At 33.3% G+C, this 14,894-nt stretch overlaps 1 protein-coding gene across 3 annotated transcripts in view; it reads left to right on the top strand.

The window, feature by feature from the left end:
• TRIP11 (thyroid hormone receptor interactor 11) overlaps positions 1-14,894 on the top strand; it is a 96,912-nt gene that overhangs the window by 42,711 nt on the left and 39,307 nt on the right. For all 3 annotated transcript variants that reach the window (XM_021004266.2, XM_021004265.2, XM_021004267.2), the window contains exons 10-13: positions 709-921; positions 3,914-6,922; positions 8,855-8,995; positions 11,556-11,749. In XM_021004266.2, coding sequence (XP_020859925.1) covers positions 709-921; positions 3,914-6,922; positions 8,855-8,995; positions 11,556-11,749 — 3,557 coding nt within the window. The remainder of the gene's footprint in view (positions 1-708; positions 922-3,913; positions 6,923-8,854; positions 8,996-11,555; positions 11,750-14,894) is intronic.

Here is a 14,894-nt window from a genome sequence, read left to right as displayed (position 1 = left end):
CTGTGGAGAAAGTGTAACTGGCTCAAAGTTTCCTATAACTTATAAGAAAGAATTTTACAATTGAAGTTGAAAGACAGCTGCATTACTATGATGATAATTCATGTGAATAAATGTTTAATTAAAATGTCAGTCAAGCAGTAAGTATAAATGACTGGTTGTAGTATTTGTTTTGTTGAAGGGAAAGGGTTTGAGGGAAAAGAGTTCTTTGGATTCTTAAAGGTGGGAGGGAGATGAGCTAGAGGGGAAAATATAGAAAAAGTGTTTGGAAATAGGCAGTAAGCTTTAAAGTCTTCACAGGTTTGCAATTTTTCTTCTGTAGCTGCAAACAAAGGCAATTCTTTGTTAATGTTTTATTTATTTATTTTAACTTTCTAGACTTTATTTAAAGGTCCTTTTTAAAATAAGCCTTGTTCCCAGGAATATTTTTTTCGAGGTATCATTGTTTATATTTACAACATAGCATTTAGACTAGAATAGCATTCTTGTGGATAATCTGTGATTTTACTTGAATCTTAAGGTATATTTCATTTTTACTTTTAACCTCATTTTCTTCAAAATTATAGTTATTGGAATTTTATGTAAATTAAAAAATTAGAGTATATGTTCTCTAATGTCTAGATCTGACTATAGGGCTGAATTTCTGTTTATATGAGACTAATTTAAATATCTTTTTTTAACCCACCTCTTTCCCCCCCCCCCAAATTTAAGGAAGAACTTCAAAAAGAACTGTTAACATTTCAAAATGAACCTGAAGCCATTAAGTTCCCATCTACTGAAGACATGAATTTGAAGTCAGAGTTAAATAATTTAAAAATTGATTTGGAAACAAAGAAACTAGAACTTAATGAAAGTATTGCTGAAAAAGAAACACTAATAGCAGAGTTAGAAGAACTAGACAGACAGAATCAAGAAGCTACCAAGGTAACATAGAAAAGAAACTGAACCTACTTGGTCTACTCTTGATTTACTGAATTGTGGACTGGCAAACAAAATGTCTTTAAATCTCTGCTTCTCCACTGACTGGCAATGTAAATTTGGTCAAGATATTCTCTATGAATGCGTTTCAGCCACCTGTGAAAAGATGATGTCACTTGCAATTTCTACCTCCTGCATACAAATCACACACATGTGAAAATGTTCTTACCACATGGTTTGGATGACTAGTTGGTTTCTAAGGTCCTTTTCACTTCTAACTGTCTATGATTTTATGTGTTTTATTGTACATTATAACTCTATTTCAAATAATTTTTACTTATTAGTGCTTGATAGATGTAGAATAGATGTTGCCAGAGAAATTGGTCAGGCCTTCTGTGAATGTCTACCATGATGTACTTTTTAGTTATTTTGTAAGGAAGGTGGCTACTAGAATATCATTTCATAGCTTACCAGAGAATCCTTTCAGCTTCTCAGTCGAGCAAGGAATTTACCTCAAGAAGGACTAATTCCACTGGAGGGCACTCTTGATGCTTAGTATATTTTATTGTCATTTTAATTGTAGTCATTTTTATGCAGTTTTCCTTTTACATTTATTTTTAAAATCATATTTTTAAAATAGCTAATTTCATTTAGTTCATAAAACTAACACTAACCAGTTTGCAGTACAAGTTTGTGGTAACGGCAAGTCTTCTTTAGAAGACTGTATAGGTGAATTCCCTTTTTAAGAAAACTCAATACACAGAAGGCTGAATTTATAAAACAGAAAGCATGATTACAAGATATTTCCCTGTAACCTACATGATTCATTAAATAGAGAGCTACCTTGTTGGTCTTAAAGAAATCAGCCTATAAAACTGTGATTTATACACAGCTTTCCAATAATATATTTGTGTCTTGTGGCTGTTTACTCTCATAGGTAAAAATAAAAAAGGAATTGAATTATGTTCTCTAAAGTAGATGGCCACTCAAAAAATCCTAGTGTTAGAATAAAATAGACTGACCTTTATGCAGTAAGCTCTATTGGAAGCCTATTGTTTATCAATTGTATCAAAATCTATTTTAAAAGTAATTTTTATGAATATATTTTTAAATATCAACTTGATTTCATTGTAACATATGTAAATAGATAAGGCCATTTGATTTATTTGAAAATATTTTTGTCTTGGTAAGAGTTTCCTAATTAAAATATTTTTATGATATTTAGTTGTTGAAGTATTGTCAAAGTATAATTGAGTTATGACCATTTTGAATGTTGTACCCCTATTAGTGATATCATCAGTTCTTTGTATTTAATTCCAACTCTGTATTTTGTGATATACTATTTTAAGTTTTTATACTATACAATGTATAGGGGTTTTATCCTGCTATACTTAGTAGTAGTGGAACAAGATTGATTTCTAACTTATTGTGTACTTTGTATACATACAGAGTACAAGGAAATTGTTGGGTTTTTTCCCCTCACATTTTCCATTATTGTTAATTTATTTAAATTAAAAAAAATTTTTTTTTTGGCTAGGCAATGGGGTCAAGTGCTTGCCCAGAGTCACACAGCTAGTAAGTGTTATGTGCCTAAGGCCATATTTGAACTCAGATACTCCTGACTCCAAGGCCAGCGTTTTATCCAATGCGCCATCTAGCTGCCCCTACTGTTAATTTATTTAAAACTCAACATGCAATTGTGTGGATAATGTTTATTTATTTGGGAAGATAAATATGAAGCTATCTTTTCCCAAAACTTCCATGAAAATTTCTATGGAAAGAATGAAAAATAAGAACTTTAAGCTTCTGTGTTTTATCCTTTAATCTTCAAATAACATGATCTAGGTAATAGGTTGGAATAATTCGTGTATACTGAAACCTTCTAAATGGTATGATTGCAGGCTTAAGTCATTACATAAATAAGTATTAGTTGCTTTGAAATATGAAAAACAATTTCTTGTCAGTTAAGCCAGTTAAGCTGGAGTACTTTTGTTGGAAACTAGTGAAACAATTATTTAGTTTTAGAGTGCCAGATTTTGGGAAATGCAACCTTAAAGAAGAGAGGCAAGTAAATACAAGGAAGTTTTTTTTCCCCCTTATAATTTATTTATTTAAAACTGGACATCCAACTGCCTCTGGAATATAAAGTAGCTACCACATTAAAATAAAGAAGCATTGTTAGTCAGTGAGTAAGCATTTATTGAGCATTTGCTATGTGGTCAGGTACTATGCTAAATGCACTTAGTGTTTTCTAATCTGTTCTTTCAGTGTAGGGATATGTTATAGTGCCCAATTAATTTCTTTTATTTTACCTAAGCACTTTATGGAAAGGATTTTGTCAATAAGGAAAAGTTGGTTGCTTTTCATTCATATTATAGTTTGTTATTTTCATACAGTGATGATGATGAAGGACAGTTAATTTTGTTTTAGAGTACAGAAGAGAAACTTTTTCACAACTTTAGTGTTATGTAAAGCTTATCAGACTGAAGACAAAATCTTTAAGCAGACAGACATCTTTTTAGAAATTTATATTTTAAAATTATTTAAAAATACATTTTATTGATGCTTATGGACACTTCTATTAGAAAAGAACCTTTATATACACATACATAAGTTCCTTGCATTATGTATTGATTATAGTCAGTTTTAATTTAATTTTGGAAGCTACTGTTTTTTTAGTATTTATTTAGTATTTAGTATTGATTAACATAAAGAAATAAGAAACAAAATAGTTTCTCTTTCTTTGCTTAAAACTTTTATCTTTAATAGGAAACATTGGTTTTTGAAGTTATCTAAGACAAACTTGATAGTATAAAGTTACTTCAAACTGTTTGGATATTTTAATAAAGGTAGTGACAGGTATTTTATAAATGGCTGATTTTTGATATTGAAGTTTAATGAGCATTTGTCATTTGATATAGGTAATTTTATAAAGTCTTCATAACTGAGACAAGGTAAAATGTTTTAAAATTACCATTTCAATTTGTATTTTTTTCAGCACATGATTTTGATGAAAGACCAACTATCAAAACAACAAAATGAAGCAGATATCATCATTAACAAACTAAAACAAGATGTAAATGATGAAAAGAAGAGAGTTTCTCAACTTGAAAATGAAAAGATGAAAATTACCAAAGAACTAGAAGTACACAAAGAAAAGTTTAGTCAGAGGGAAGTAGCCCTTCATGATTTGAATATAAATAGGCAGGAACTTGAGGATAAAATTAAGGATTTAATAGATCAGCTAGATAAATCACAGGAATACATTATGAACATTAAAAAAGAAAATTCAGTGCTTCAGGAAAAAATAAAACAGAATGAAGAGGATCTTTTTATCACTAGGAATGACTTAACTAAGCTTCTTAATCAAGAACCTAACAGTAGCTTTCAGAATGACTTACTTAAAGAAAAGGAAACAGAAATTAGGAACTTAAATAAACATCTTTCAGAAATGAAAGAACTCAATAAACATTTAGAGAAAACTGTTTTTGATGTCAAAATGGAAAATGAAAAGTTGGTTTTAGCTTGTGAAGATATAAGACAGCAATTACAGGAATCTGTTGCTATTAAGAATCAGGTTTCCCTAGAAAAAGATACTATTATTGAAGCTTTAAGAATGGAGAAAGGGCAGTTAGAAGTAGAATTACATCAGTCTGAAAGGAGATTGTTGGAGCAAGCTCACAAATATGAGCAAACCATTGCAGAACTGTCAAATGCAGGCAAAATGAATACTTCTGCCTTGCAGTTGGAACACGAATGCTTAATTAAACTTAATCAAGAGAGAGATTTTGAGATTACAAAACTCAAAAACAAAATTGAGCAGATGGATGGTGACCATAAAGAAACTAAAGAAATCCTAACGACGAGTTTAGCAGGGCAGAAGGAGTTAACAGAACTCATAAAAGAGAAGGAGATGTTCATTGAACAACTTCAAGACAACGGGTTGAAACTTCAGAGGAAACTTGATGCATATATTCAGATTTCAGAAAAAAATGAAATTTTTAGACAAACTATAGAAGACAAAGATAAAAATCTTGCAGTTATGAAGGAAGAAAACAATCATCTAAAGGAAGAACTTGAACGACTCAGGGACCAACAAAGTAGATCTATGCCTGTGGCTGAGCCTAAAACCCTGGATATTATCACTGAACTTGAAACTGAGATAACACAGTTGAATGTAATAAAGGGTAATCTTGAAGAAGAAATAAAACATTACCAAAAGACAATTGAGGATCAAAATCAGAAAAAGATGCAACTTTTGCAGACTTTACAAGAACAGAAAAAGGAAATAGATGAGTTTAAATCCCAGCATGAACAAATGAATATTACACATACGCAGCTCTTTTTAGAAAAAGATGAAGAAATAAAAAACTTACAAAAGACAATCAATCAAATTAAAACTCAGTTGCATGAAGAAAGACAGGACATCCAAACAGAAACCTCTGATATCTTTCAGGAAACTAAAGTTCAGACGCTTAATGTAGAAAATGGAAATGAAAAACATGATTTATCAAAAGCTGAAATTGAAAGATTGGTAAAGGGAATAAAGGAAAGAGAGATGGAAATTAAGCTTTTAAATGAAAAGAATGTTTCTTTAACTAGGCAGATTGATCAGTTGTCCAAAGATGAAGTTGGTAAATTGACACAAATCATTCAGCAGAAAGATTTGGAGATACAGGCTCTTCATGCCAGAATTTCTTCTGCATCCTACATGCAGGATGTTGTTTACCTCCAACAGCAACTTCAGACTTACATTATGGAAAGAGAACAATTATTATCTGTTTTGAATGAAAAGACTAGGGAGAATAGTCAGATAAAAACAGAATATCATAAAATCGTGGATATAGTAGCTGCCAAAGAAGCAGCTCTCTTAAAACTTCAAGATGAAAACCAAAAATTGACTAGTAGATTTGAAAGTACTGGTCAGGACATGTTTAAAGAAACCATTCAGAACTTATCTCGTATCATTAGAGAAAAAGATATTGAAATAGATGCATTAAGTCAGAAATGTCAGACTTTACTGACTGTTTTGCAGACATCTGACTCTGGTAATGGTAATATGGTTGGGGGTGTTAATAGTAATCAGTTTGAGGAACTTTTACAGGAGCGTGATAAATTAAAACAGCAAGTAAAGAAGATGGAAGAATGGAAGCAGCAAGTAATAACAACGGTGCAAAATATGCAGCATGAGTCTGCTCAGCTTCAAGAGGAGCTTCATAAACTTCAGGCTCAGGTTTTGGTTGATAGTGATAATAATTCCAAGTTACAGGCAGACTATAATGGTTTAATCCAGAGTTATGAACAGAATGAAACAAAGCTCAAATGTTTTGGTCAAGAATTGGCACAAGTTCAGCATAGCATAGGGCAGCTTCATAACACCAAGGACCTTCTTCTGGGAAAACTTGATGTTGTTTCACCACAGTTGTCAATTAGATCTTCAGTTGACAGACAATCTGAAGTATCAAATGAGGCTTCTAAACCTCTACAACAAGAATTAGACCAGCTAAGAAAAATATTACAAGAAAAAGATGCAACAATTAGGACTCTCCAGGAGAATAATCATAGATTGTGTGATTCTGTTGCTGCCTCCTCAGGACTTGAAAGAAAGGAACAAGAAGAGATTGATTCAGAGATTAAGCAGATTAAGGAAAAACGAGACATTTTACAAAAATCACTTAAGGAAAAAGATCTCTTAATCAAAGCCAAAAGTGATCAGTTACTTTCTTTAAATGAAAATCTTACTAACAAGACAAATGAAAACGAACTTTTAAAGCAGGCGGTAACAAACCTTAAGGAGAGAACTTTAATTTTAGAAATGGATATTCATAAACTAAAGGAAGAAAATGAAAAGATTGTAGTGATGTCCAGGGAAAAGGAAACAGAATTTCGAGCACTACAGGAGACCAATATGCGGATTTCCATGATGCTAAGAGAAAAAGAATTTGAATCAAATTCAATGAAGGAAAAAGCTCTTGCTTTTGAGAAACTATTAAAAGAAAAAGAACAGGTACATTTTCTTTGTAGGTATGTGAAAGGGCTATGAGGATTGGGGAGAGAGATTTTTCTTTATGATTTTGTTTGTCTCTCATGATCATCTTGTTGGAGAAAATGTAAAAATATAATTGGGTGATTAAAAAAAATTGTCAAAGGCAATTCTGAGGGAGTCCTAGTTTTTGTTTTTAAGTGACTGCTTTTTTAATATTAGATTTAGTTTGATCTTCTGATTCTTAATACCTGCCACTAAATTTACAAAGTCTTTTGTCTACAAAATAGCAATTCTACTCATATGAGAAGGAAATCTCTTTAAATTTTTCTGTTTTACCCAAACATGAAAAATATCTTAATGCCATGTAGTATCTATCTTTTTTATACATTTTTAGATATGAAATCCCAAGTACTTTGTATGAGTTATTTTGAGTTGTACATGCAATTTAATGTATAATTTATTGAATACTATGCACATAGCACAATGCTAGGCCAAAGCACATGTATTTATAGTTCTTAACTACTATTATACCTAAAGAAGAGTACACTTGGAAAGCAAAATATCCCAAGAAAATTAACCAGTGTACATGGTACACTATGGTAGAAGTAAGTTATTTTAGGCCAGGGAATGTTTTACTTTTACCTTTGTATACTCAGTGTCTAGCACAGTGCCTTGCATGTAGTAGTTGCTTAATAAATGCATGAATTAAATTGAACATTTTGTTCTATATTGCCATTTGAATGGAAACTTAAATACTGTAGGAATTTTTCTCCTTCTTTACATGATTAGCTGCCTAAGAAAAGTAATACATAAGGTGAGATTAGACTTTTAGTCACAACTAGTATTCCTTAGCTTAAAAGGGTTTTGGTCAGTTCTGGGGGGAAAAAAAAAGCTCTACAGAGCAAAAGGTTGTTTTTTACTCACCAGCCCATAAAGCGGTGTTCAATGAGTGTTATGAACTAATCAGATCTATAAAATATATTTTAAATTTCTCAATAGTATGTGCTAGCAGATAGGTTGATTCAAGTATGTAGAACTCTTAAAGACTGATCTTTCATATCTCTAGTTCTTTTCTGTTGTTATTTGAAGGCATGTAGTATATATATTATTGTTATAAAATTCACTTGCCACCTAAAAGGCCTCCCTCTCAAGTACATTAGAATTAGGTAACTTTTTAACATTGAGTATGGTTGTATGTGGGTGTTAATACCCAATACAATTAAAATATACCTTTATAGTATTTTCAGTGAGAAAAGTTTGGCAAGCAAAATCATTTTATTGAGAAGAAATGTTTTTAAGCTTTCATATTATAGTTCACTTTATGTTTTATCTTTCTTGTAATGTTTGTACTTTTTACCTAGAAAACTGAAAATTTGGGGCTTCCTTTTCTAAGAAGAGACATTGAAATATAAGCAACAAATTGTTTAGTTTTAGTGACTTGTTCTGAATGTTCTGGGGTCAAATTATAGATATTAAGTGTTATAGAAGTGAAATGTTTATATAAAGCCTTAATGTAGTACATATTATGTATGTGTATATCATACATATTTAAACAGTGAGAAAAATCAGTAATAAAACTAACATTTTTTAAAATGTTTTTTTTTTTTTTTACAAAATCTGGCTTTGGCTTAAAACATGACTCTCCTTTAAAATTTCTTGCTGAAGGTAGTCATGTAATGTACATGTACAGAATGTTTTCAGGAAATAATTTTCCTGACTGTTTAGTGGCTAGCATTCTAAAATTGCTTTCATTAAATGCCAAAATGGTTTTTTTTAAGTTTCCATATAGCAAATTGCTTGTTTTCTCCATTTAATACTACTAATTTTCAATACAGTTGTATACATTTAATGAATGCACATTTAATGAATACAGTCTAATTCTTTATTGAAACCAAGATTTTTTTAAAAAAGACTTTGTAGATACCTAAAACTTGTTAATATTTTTTTCAAAAGGGTAACACTGGAGAGTTGAATCAGCTATTAAATGAAGTTAAGTCCATGCAGGATAAGGCAGTTAAGTTTCAGCAGGAGAGAGACCAAGTCATGGTGGCCCTAAAGCAGAAACAAATGGAAAGCAGTTCCCTACAGAATGAGGTATATACTTCTATAAGAATTTGTTTTTATTGTTCATTTTCAGTTGTGTCTGATTCTTTGTGACCCTATTTGGGGTTTTCTTGGCAAAGATACTGGAGTAGTTTGCCATTTCCTTCTCCAGTTCATTTTTCAGACGAAGAACCTGAGGCAAACACAATTCAGTGACTTGCCCAGGGTCACACAGCTAGTGTCTGAGGCTGGGATTTGAACTCAGGTCTTCCTGAATCCAGGCCTGACATTCTATCCACTGTGCCACCTAGCTGCCCCTTCCATAAGAATAAAGAATTAAATAATCTTATTTGATTAATAAGTTAGAAAAAAATTTCTAGTAAAATTAGCTTACCTTACACATAGCTTTCCTCACACAGCATTGACACTATTATCCACAAGTGTTCACCTTCCTATGTCAAAAATACCAATATTCTTCTGTCTGACCAAAACCAGCTATCATAACATCTCTTCCTATTCCTCACCCCTTCTAAACCGTTTGCCCTCATCCTGACTTCTAATCCCTCCAACTCTCATTACTTTCTAAGACCTGATTTTAGTTAGTCAGTGAACAAGCATTTATTAAGTGCTTCCCTGGCACTCTGCTTTAGTGCTGGTGATACCCCACCTTCCTCCCCCCCCCCGAAAAAAAGACAAAACACTGCCTCTGTCCTCAAGGTACTCATACTAATGAGAGAGACAAACAGCAAATAACTGTACTTGGAAGATATCTATTAATCTATCTCCTGTATTTCTACACACACACACATATACATACATATATATACATACCTGTGTACTAGTGGATGTATGTGCATAGGAGCCTGAAAAGGAACGGTTATACATGTGGGGGGGGGTGTTTAGGAAGACTAGCACCTCTAGTGTGAGGGCTTACAGAGCCCTTTTCAAGGCTGCTCAGTCACCTTTGGTGTCCACCTGATTCACCCAACTTTTACCTTTGGCTCCAAGAATCTGTAGCATGTGCAGCAGCCATGTTCTGGTAAACAACCCCAGCAAACAGGCTTAACCAGGTTTAGGGTAAGTGACAGGTCTCAAAACTGTTGGTGAGTTAGGGGGATGTCTAAAAACCCTTCCCCTGAGGAATGGGTGGCTAAGAACAGTTTGTTCCAATGGTCATGAAAGTGGCTGAAGCAAGTGCTATGGAGTGCTTAGAGCTTGGTCAGGCATCAAAGACACCAAGGTCATCCACTGCATCCTGGGCTGTTGTTGGTTGTCTTGACTTTTGTTTTGCCATTAGGCTTTGCGGTTGATGACTTTGTGGCCCACTGCCTCACTTAAATCCAATTCATGCACGAGTCAGGATGTCACCTGCGATGTCATTGGTCCTCTTTGAAAACAAAGGACAAACAGAAGAAGAACAAAGAGGGAGCAGAGTCATGAAAACCTAGAGAAGAGAGTGTGATCAACAGTGTTTCAGATTGCAAAGAGGTCATGAAGGCTATTAGATTTGGCAATTAAGTTATCATTGGTGATTTTGGAGGAGAAGGTTCAGTTGAATAATGAAGGGAAGCCAGACTGTAGAGGGTTTGGAATAGAGTGATAGGAGAGGAAGCAGAGGTGAGTATATACTCACAACATCAGTTTCCTTATTGGACATTTCAAACTGTATATCCTGGAGGCATCTCAAACTAACCCATGTCCAAAACAGAATTCCTTGTCTCACTCTACTTCCTCTAGCCCAAGCTTCCCTAATCCTATTTAAAGCACTTTGTACTATCCTTCAAATCTCCCAGTGTTGTCTTCAGCATTTCATTCACCATTAGATTATGAACTCCTTTGAAGCCTCCTTTTGTATCTGTAGTGCTTAGCATAGTATTAGGTGCTTAATAAATATTTATTTACTGACACCCCATGTATCTAATCAGTTGCCAGATCTGGCTATATCTGCCTCCATAAAAATCTTCCATTCCCTTCCTTCTGCTCACACAGATGCCATTTTAGTTAAGGCCCTTGGGACATTCCAGAGCCTTAGAAATGTATTCATTGTGGTACATTTCATTTCAAGAATCTTCAAGGGTTTTTTTAAAAGTTTTTTTAAAATAATTGTATTTTATTTTTTAAGTTTTTTTGAAATGAAAGTTTTTTGAAAAAATGTGAAGTATCTTAGACAAAAAAGACTGATATTCTTGTTCTCTCCTGAAAAATTGGAAAGAATACTGTAAAATAGGATGTCATAAATGGCCAAGTCTTTTTGAATTCCTTAATTTTTCAGAGTGCTGCCCTTCTAGGTTTATAAACTTAAGCAGAGGGATACTATTAGATGAGGATACAGGATAATATCTAGTCAATTATTTAGCCTAAGCTTATGTCCTTTTTTTTTTAAATGGCTCAGAACTATGAGTTTTGGGGAATTCTTGGTCTGGAAATTCCTTCCAATTATAGAGATCAGCAGCTCTTGTGTAACTTACATTTTTAGATATAATAATACACCTTATAATTTGATAAAGTAGTAACCATTTAATAGTTGTGACATTGAATAACAAAATAATTTTAGTAAAAAAATTAAAATGAGGTATTATGAGCATAAAATGAAGAAATATGTTCTGCCCAGGTTCAACATTTTCGTGACAAAGAATCTCGCTTAAACCAGGAGCTAGAACGATTGCGTAACCATCTTTTAGAAACAGAAGATTCCTATACCCGTGAAGCTTTGGCTGCCGAAGATCGAGAAGCCAAACTGAAAAAGAAAATTACAATATTGGAAGAAAAGCTAGTTTCATCCTCCAATGCAGTGGAAAATGCCAGGTAACATTTAAAAATTTTAGGCATTAGGCATATATGAGACCAGCCTTTTTAATACATGCAGAATTTTTGCTGACATAATGAAAAATCTTTAGGTTTAAAATTTTAATAAAAGAGCTGATACAATTTGTACAGTTTAGATTTTATTAGGTAAATGATTATTATAGAATATGTGTTTCAGTGGGATATTAGCTTACCATTTTATTATAGGTTAACTGTTGGAAAATGGGAAATAAGATAGTATAAACTACATTATAGAAACTGAGTTAATTGGGTAGTGTGACTTGATACTTTTCTTGCTTCTAAGACTATAATCTTGAGGGAAGGAATCATGTCTTATTCATCTTTGTATGTCCCCATACAGCCTGGTGCAGTGCCTTTAACCTGGAAATGTACTGAGAGAAACATATTATAAAATTTTCAAGTTATGTAATATCTTTGATTATGTATGAAATTCTCTCAGATCTTAAATCGAGAAAAATATTTTTGAAATGTATATTGTCAGCTGTTTCAGATTTCAGTTGTGAAGTAAAGTGCTTAATATTAAATTTATACTGGTTCAGTAGAATGTGTTTTTTCCCTCCCAATTTGAATAATCTGTTATAAACATGAAAATATTTAGTGAAAAAATTATAAAAACCACAAATTTTATAATACCTTATTAGTGTATAGTGTTTTACAGGTTTTATACATTTTATTATATTATGAATTTTATTATTTGATGTTCAGATATTGTAGGCCAACATGTTATTATGGGAAGAATACGGTACTGATTCAAGAGACCAAGATTTGAAGCCTGACTCTGCTACTAATGCTTTTGTGATCTTTGTCAAGTTGCTTTTCATTCTGTGGGTCTCAGTTTCCTTCTCTATAAAGTGAGGGGGTTGGACCAATTGATACATAAGCAGTCATTGTATTCATTTTGTAAATGTGGAAGCTTTGTCTTAGGGAGATTGGAACAATATCCTATCTTTTAACACTATTTTTTTTTCTGGTGGTATTGTGTGACTGTGAATCACAAAATATTATAGTCCTGGAGAAATCAAAGTTGTGAGTCCTCCAGAAAGTACTAGAAAGAGGCATAGCAGATATAAATAGGTTGTAAGATATTAAAACCATATGCTAAATTATGCATTTTATGGCAGTTATATGCAAGTGTGTAAAATATGTATGTGAAGTAACAGAAAAGCTATTATCAGACAGATATTGAGAACTGGAAATATTAGTGGTAGGTTATTTATGAGAGCAACTGGTAATAGATGGACAACTCCTTTACTATAGGAGAGCCATGTAAGGTTAAAAGATCTAGGGGAAGGCTTCCAGTATGTTGGGTAGAACTTTTTTGAAATTTATGAGAAGAAATAGTAGAAAGTCCCAGAGAATGAGAAGGGCATGAATAGGCTGTGATCTGGACCACTGGAAGCAGTAACTAAGTTGATGAGGTCTGCTCAAGTAACTTACATTCTGATGGGGAGACAACAAGTATAAGAATAAGAATGTGCAGAATAAATTTAAAGAGAATAAATACAAATAATATAAGTTGTCAGATATAAGTAGTTTGAGAGGAGGGGCACTACTGTTTGGGGGTATTGTGAAAGGCTTCACTTAGAAGGTGGTAGATACTTGAATTATGTCTTTTTTTTTTTTGGCTAGGCAGTGGGGTTGAGTGACTTGCCCAGGGTCACACAACTAGTAAGTGTCAAGTGTCTGAGGCTGGATTTGAGTGCAGGTCCTCCTGACTCCAGAGCCGGTGCTCTATCCACTGCACCATCTAGCTGCCCCTAAATTATGTCTTAAGGAAAGAATGAGATTTTATGAGGTGGAGCTGAGGAGAGGGGTGACATTTCAGGAATGGGACAGCCAGTTCAGAGGCACAGAGACAAGAGGTGGAGTATTATGTATGTGGAACAGAGAGAAGCCAGTTTTTCTGGATTGCGGAGTATAGTTGAAGCAATATTCAATAGAGATTGAACAATATTTAATAAGGCTGGAAAGGTAGGTTGGGACCAGGTTGTGAAAGGTTTAAAAGTTAAGCAGAGGAGCTTACATATAGGTGTCTGCAGCTTTATATATAGTGATGAATAGTTTGTCTCCATGTGTCTGCCATTATAATACAGCAAATTGAATTGACTATGAACCTTAAATATAATCTTGCAGCTTTCCTATGGAGCCAGTTCCATAGGCTCTTTATTACTTTTGGGACAAATATGAACTCCTCTTTTTAAGCTTTTAAAAGCTTGATACAACCTGGCCATCTTGTTTTTTTTAGCATTTAGCATTTCTAGCATTATTCCCCCTTCCACACTTTACAATCTAGCTAAACTGACCTTTTCTCTATTCCTCTCATATTGCACTCCATTTTGCATTGGCTGTCTCCTATTCCTGGAATGTACTCTTTCCTCACTGCTACTTAATAGAGTCCTTTTTTTTTTTTGGCTATGCAGTGGGGTTAGGTGACTTGCCCAGGGTCACAGAGGTAGTGACTGTTATGTGTCTGAGGTCGGATTTGAATTCAGGTCCTCCTGACACCAGGACTGGTGGTCTATCCACTGTGCCACCTAGCTGCCTCTGCAGTCCTTTTTAAAACTCAGCTCTAGCACCGTATTTTACATGTAGCCTGTTTTCATCCACTTGACTGCTCGTACTCCCCCCTGCCATACTACCTTGTAGTTAATAACTGTATTTATTCTGCATATATTTATACCTCTGTTTATTATTTGCCCCTTTAGAATTTAAGCTTCACTTGAAAAGTTTGTGTGAGCTTTGTTATAGGTATTTTTAAGCTCAATTGTGTGACACCGATTTTCAGGAAATGTGGTCTGTAAAGACCACATCAAAAGTTATGTTATGGTAAAAAGGAAAAGTCTTTGGAGGATAAAATGAAACCAAGATGCTGATTGTGTTTTAGTGCTAAAATTCTAAAACATAATTAACTTGTTGCAGTATTATGGACTCTTAGGTTTTGGCAGTAACTTAAAGAACCTTAGTTTTGAAATCAAAAGACTTGAATTTTATTCACAGTTTTGCCACTTCCTAGTTTGATCAAATAGGTTAACTTCATTGAGCTTCATTTTTTTTCATCAGTAAAATGGAATAACGCTTGTTATCAGCTAACAAGGGATATGAGGAACATTTTTTGTAAACTTTG

This window comes from Phascolarctos cinereus, unplaced genomic scaffold (assembly GCF_003287225.1).
Source record: "Phascolarctos cinereus isolate Bilbo 61053 unplaced genomic scaffold, phaCin_HiC Scaffold_3;HRSCAF=262, whole genome shotgun sequence".
NCBI lineage: Eukaryota > Metazoa > Chordata > Mammalia > Diprotodontia > Phascolarctidae > Phascolarctos > Phascolarctos cinereus.
Note: the sequence above shows the minus strand (reverse complement) of the source record. Positions and strands in the feature narration are given on the sequence as shown.